This window comes from Pteropus alecto, unplaced genomic scaffold (genome assembly GCF_000325575.1).
Source record: "Pteropus alecto unplaced genomic scaffold, ASM32557v1 scaffold35, whole genome shotgun sequence".
NCBI lineage: Eukaryota > Metazoa > Chordata > Mammalia > Chiroptera > Pteropodidae > Pteropus > Pteropus alecto.
In genome coordinates, this window is record NW_006437828.1 from 12,949,131 (window position 1) to 12,955,491 (window position 6,361).

The window sequence follows — 6,361 nt, forward strand, 5'->3', positions numbered from 1 at the left end:
CGCCCCCACACACATAAGCATCTTGGAAGCTCAGTGTCCACTTCACATTTGCAGGGAATTCAGCTCCGAGCAGCCACACCGAAGTGCTGAGCGGCCGTGGTGTGTGATGCCTCCAGGGACAGCGGGACCCCGAGTATCTAGCTCAGCCCCCGAACCCCACTTTCCTCCTAACTGCGGCAAGTCATCGACGCCCCGTACGTGCGAGGGAAGGCGTCAGCTCAGGCGTCACGCCCTGCTTTCTGGGTGGCCGCCCTCACGGCGGGACATTCTTCGGTTTCCCGCTGGGCGTGGGCAGCGTTAGGGACCCTGAGTCTGGCACCGTTCCCACCTTCACCTTTGAACACTGTCCCTACTTGTTTTAATGACCGGTTCATTCATTAGGGATCCAAACAAGTGTTTTTAAGTGAGGTTTGGTAACTATTTCTCTAACACGATAGATTCGTTATAGGGGGGCATCTCTGACATGAAGCTGAACAGTATGTCAAGTGCCACACAGAACAGACTCTAGGAATAGTTGCTTGTTTAGCGACAGGAGCCACGGGCGCGGGCCTCCGGGCTCACCGTGCGCTCCGTGGGGCCGTGGGAGTCAGCGGCCTTTCTGTCGATCGCTCTGACAGCTGGTCTGAAGTCCCCTGCCTGTCAGACGCAGGGAGAAGCCTCTGGTGTGTCCTGTCCTAGGGGAGACTTCAGATCCCTCGATTCAGGAAGGGCTGAAGCTCAGGAGACTTCAGATCTCTCAATTCACGAAGGGTCTCTAACTCTTCAGTCACTGCTGGGCTCCTCCCGAGGAATGTCTGATGAAGTCGCCTGATGAGCGGCAGCGAGTCAGAATGACCTCGCATATCCGGATGTAAGCACTTGGTAGCCGGTGCTTACATTAGCTAATTAACTCTGAGGACAGGGGACAGTACCCTTCCTTCCTGTTACTGCACAGATGAATGGTCGTCACAGCCCAGTAATTATCCACGTGAATTCGTTTGAAATTATGCCTACTTCACTTAGGGATGTGAAAACAGCTATAATTTTCACAGGATAAAATATTACGAGCCATTTAAAATTATTTAAGTATCTTTAACTGGCAGTAGATTTTTAAAATAGCCAAACAAAAAAGAAGAGGATATAGTTATTTTTTTTTTAAGTGAATCTTCCAGCTGGTATTTCGTGCCGTCAGAGTTTAGGGGAGATTTATGTGTGAGCTTCCTTCAATGCTAGTACACTGCGATGTGCAGAGCTGACATTTCTCGTTGCCCAGTGCATTGCGAGGGCGCATGAGAAAAGTTAAGGGTCATGTGTGATCGTAGCTGGCTAGGTGGGAGCCAGGCTGGGCCGCCGGGGGTCACAGAGCGAAGTTGTCACTGCCTCGGGGTTCCACATTAGGCTACCTAGGAATGACCCTTCTTCATTTGTCATTTTCTGAGACTTTTATAGCTTATTCTTGCAACCCATGTTCTCTGTCTTTGCAGAAACATTTTAAATAGTAGCAAAAAGACCCGTCACAAAATGGACACTGGCATCGACTGAAGCCTGAAAGCCGACCCCTTATTCTACCAGATTCGAGTCTAGAGCCAATTTTAAATCATGTTTTCTGTACTGATTATTTTATCAGGTAGCTATAATCACAGATTTAAGGAAACGTACACTTTGACGTTTTATTTTAATTCCAGTGAATCTGGGGGAAAAAATCTGTTGTTGCTTCTAGACCCCTCAGGTTTTCTGATTTTTACCTCAAGTCACTTGGGAGAAAAACACATCTTTCTCTTTTTACACATCTTTAGTTATTGGAACTAAAAAAGCTTTGTATTTTTATGTTACTCTCAAATCCGACGGACATAAAATGACCTGAAAACTAGTGAGAATTTGGGGCTGTGTTCCTAGAACATGCCGAGAAAGTCTCTCACTTCCTGCCTTGAATCTGTTTCCCTGTCACCTGGAGCACGGTCCCCCCGATCTCCACGCGGCTGTCCCCTCCACGCCTTTCGGCAGCGGCCATGTCCCCCCGCGTTCTGCCGTGACCGCGTCTCCGGGAGCAAGGCCTCCAGACGCTCCTCAGCCCCCGCTCCGGAAAGCCAGGGCCTCCCGACATTAGATGTCCACGTGCTTGTTTGTCGCGCGCCTGACGAAGGCGAGGGGCTTCGTTCCGTGCTCCCTCTGCCATGTCCTCGGGCTCAGCTAACAGTGCCGACTATCCGCGTGGCACTGACGTCCCCACGGCGCACGTGCTGTGGGGCCTTGGGCGACGTGCTCCATGCTCCGCCCGCAATCCTTCCTTCGGCTCTCACACGATCGTCGTGGAAGTTGTAGTTATTACGCTGATCCATCACCCGAGAGGCTCACGGCGCCCTCATTTACGATTAGACATCTAGTAACCACATCAGCCTGGCCCGGGACCCAGGCGGGATTAAGAAAAGCCAGCTCTTAACCTCCACGACACACATTCTCCGTCGTGTTTGACAGTGTGGATATAGACGTAGACTCTGTGGTTGATAAAAATACTTTTTACTGAAAACATGCAAGCAGTAGAATGTGCGATACGATGATTCATTTTCTTAGGAAAAAAGCTTCTGCCGTGAGTTCTGATATCCTATAAATTTAGCCTATTAGAATATTCCTCTCTTTAATGTATTTGAGTAGTTACTAGGGGAGAATAAGGATTCCTGGAACTGAATTTACATAAATAGATAAATTCTTACTCCACAGTTCAGAGGACGAATTATATGAAACAGATGTGTTTTGTGCCCTTGATTGGAGGGAGAAATGGCACATCTCGGCCTCGGAGTCAGCGAATTCTCCTCGTTATCATTTTCTGAATTCTCACTTTTTCCAAAAATCATGTCAGAAGTAAGAGAGATCTCAGCGTACGGAGTCAGAACCCAGTCACGTGGGCCACGCTAGCCATCCGTTAGGTCTCCGCTGCCCCCAAAGGCCAGTCGTTAAGCAGAGCAAGCCCTTGCGTGCGCATTACTTCATAGGAGGTGCCATTCACTTCCAAAAGGGTCTTGGAAAGGGAGAAGCTTGGTGGGAGTGGAAAGGGTTACTCAGCTATCATATGTATAAACGTGCGCCTATTCATTTCAACAATGGGAATATACTTAAATATTGCTATAAACACTCGATTGGCACTAGTATACTGTAGTTACTTATGTTTGCCAATTAAACCCTTGACTAACTGAATACATGTTTGGTACAGGACTGTTTGGGAAGCAGTCCCTCCAAATCCAAGGGCCGTGAAATTGCTCAGTCCTTGAGGTTTGCACCGGAGGCTGAGCATCTGCACAGTCCCTCCCTAGGCGGGGGTCCAGCAGAGGCCCTGAGCAGAGAAGGACAGGAGAGGGGATGGATCCTGACTCAGGCCCCACAGCGCTGTTCTCTGAACCCCCGGAACATGCGTTCACATTTAATCACAGCACAGAAGCAGCCGGCCAGGCAACACAGGTGTGGCCGGCAGACACGCTGACACCAGCGGTGTCACCCCGGGCTGTGTGCGTCACCCCGACCCCCTCAGCGCCCTGCTTTCCTGCTGTGTCCCAGACTGGCCGCCCCTTCAGCATCCTCGGGGGGCAGGAACCGGGGCACAGCTCCTACCGGGCCACCCCCACCCCGCTGCGTGTAGTGGGGCTCTCGGGCCTGCGTCCCAGGCCGTGCTGGGCTCTTCCCCAGCTCTTCTCCCCAAATGTTGACTTTTAAAAGAAACTTAATATATAGGGGACACGAAAAATTAACCCTCAGGGGCTCGAACTGAGGGGGAGGTGCGTAGTGGGCGTGGCCAAGGACGCACTGTGGCTTCCCTGTCTGCACTGTGAAGTCCAGAGAGTTCGCAGTTCAGCGGGCCCCGCCCTGCCCCGCAACCACGGGACAGCAGGGGAAGCCAGGCAGCCAGGCCGCCCTGCAGCAGGCCGAGGGGGACGGGCTCTGGCTCCTCACTGCCACGTGGGGCCTGGTCGGAGCGCACGGAGACTGTGGCGACTCCGCGGACTGCTGTTCCTCGTCAGCCACTGGACTTGGAGTCGCCGTGAATGGAAATCCGAGAACTGCCTGTGGACAGTGGGAAAGGGGCACCGATGAGCCGCCGTCGGTATGGCGATGGGAGTGTCCTCGGAGGATGAGGAAGGAGATGATGAGGGCGGGGATGATTTAGAAGGGCAAAGACTGAGTGAACAATTTCCTAAGACGGGGGCTTAGAACTACATACTTATAGGTCATAGTAGATCATATTATTTAAGGCTGTTACACCTACTCAGAAGTGACGACAAGTATTTATGGGGCAAACTATCAAATGCCCAAATTGTCCTAATTATTGAAGTTATACAAGTAAACGAAACAGGAAAAAAATCCCGCCCTGCATAGTTCACATATTTTACTTCAGCTGATTATTTTGACAGCTTGATTAAAAGTGTCAGTAAACGGAGTTAAGTATTTTAATTAAAAGTGTATTACAAAGAAATAGTTATAAGGAAAAAAGAACAATTATGTTATGAATGAATCTGACGGCCAGGTGAGACTCTCTGAGAAGGACTAAGTTCACTACTTGTTCTATGTGAAACAGTGCTATATGTATGCAGGAAATGTCGAAAATGTGCTGCTTTCCTATAAATATTTTACTCGTAGTTATCTCCCTAAATAATATAATCACGAAAAATATTCCCTCAAGCAATGGGAAAGATGGATTTCATAGAGAGCTGGAAACCAATTTTAATAAATCGAGTTGGAGGTCAGGCTTCAAAGCCGACAGCTGGGACACATGGCCATTGACAGAGTGTCAGATTTGGTGAACTTTCCAGCAGAGTGACAGCTGGGGCTAATGATCGGATGAGTACAAATTCTCAGTGGGAATGTGACAAATTGGTTCCTGACTGCACAAATTCCTCAGATGTATTTTTTTTCAAAATTCGAAATACTAAGAATGGCACTTTGATAATATTAGTTCAAAATTAAGTCAAAGTATATTGATTAAAACTACATTGTTTAATATCAGCTCCTGAGTATAAAATGTAACGAAGTATGCACATGTCCCAGAAAGGTACTGGGACTCAGATTTCATTGATGAAAACTTTTCTTCTAAGATGCTCTGGTTCCCAGCGTTGATATTAGAGTGTAGGCAGTGGCAGTTTGGAGCGATGCTGTGCCTACTGGGTTTTAAAAACCAGATCATCTTTTATCCATCTCTGTTTAAGAAATGTTTGTTTGGAAAGTAAATGCTAATATGTTAAGAGCTGACTGTTATATATTGTAATTAATCAGTGTATGGTGGATTAAGTTTTAGCTAATACTTTCATAGTGAGTATCAAGCAACCGAAAAGGAGTCTAAAGTGATCTTGTCACATTTTTATACGTCAAAACTAAGACCTCAGATGTGGCGCTGGAGATGCACGGATAGGTAAGGGAAGGAAGCCGTTCCCAACGTCAAGGAACTCACGGCGTGGAAATGGGTAACGGGTAACCGCTCGCAGCGGAGCAAGGAAGTGTTAGGAACAGGCATCATCTATGTTTCCTGTGGCCGTACAGATGGACCTGGGGTGGGGGATGTCCTTTCCTGGGGGCACTTAGGGACAGCCCTACTGCCTGGCTTCTCCCGACTCCTCCCCGCAGACAGGCCCTTGTAGCTCAGACCTCTGATGCACTGGGCTTCGTGGCTGAATCCGCAGTGGGCGCTCAGCCAGCAGAAGGAAGAAGAGGCCTGTGGTCAGGGTCCTGGCCCGTGGGCGTGACACGCCGCCATTGGAGGAAGTTGGCACCGTTCGCTGTAGAATAGAATGGAAAGCGTGAAAGGGACTGGAGGTCACGTGTGCCCCCGTCCCATTCAGAGGGGGAAGGACGGGCTGTGGGGCCGGACGTGCTTCCTCAAGGTCCCACGCGTGGGGGCCGGTTGGGGCATCGGCTCTGGCCTCCTGGGTCGCAGTGCTGAGGTTCGGTCTCCCTGCATCCAAGTGCAAACAAAGGCGAACGCGGACTCCGAGACAGAAACGCGGAGTGTGCTGAAGTAATGTGACATCGTCCCCGGGGCCGGCATCGGTTAGGTCGGATGTAGTGTCATAACGATTTCGGGTTTCACCTCGCAGACAGCAGACCGGGGCCCCGGAGGCTGAGCAGCACTCGCTGGCCAGCTGGAGCCGGGAGGCACTGTGGACCGTGACCGGCAGGAGCCGACTCGGGGTCCCCGTGCGTGTTGCGTCCCCTCCGCGCCGAGGGTCACGGTAGCCAGTGACGACGTCTCTGTGTTTCTAGCTCGGACGTGTGGATCGAATCTGCGCGGGCCCAGCGGCACCATCACCTCCCCGAACTACCCGGTTCAGTACGAGGACAACGCGCACTGCGTGTGGGTCATCACCACCTCGGACCCCGACAAGGTAAGGGCTCCGTCCCC

The 6,361-nt window shown here is 50.6% G+C and overlaps 1 protein-coding gene across 1 annotated transcript in view; it reads left to right on the forward strand.

The window, feature by feature from the left end:
• Positions 1-6,361, forward strand: part of CSMD1 (CUB and Sushi multiple domains 1) — a 1,232,804-nt gene that overhangs the window by 914,182 nt on the left and 312,261 nt on the right. Inside the window, exon 14 of the mRNA XM_015591800.1 lies at positions 6,223-6,344. Within this exon, the coding sequence (XP_015447286.1) occupies positions 6,223-6,344 (122 nt within the window). The remainder of the gene's footprint in view (positions 1-6,222; positions 6,345-6,361) is intronic.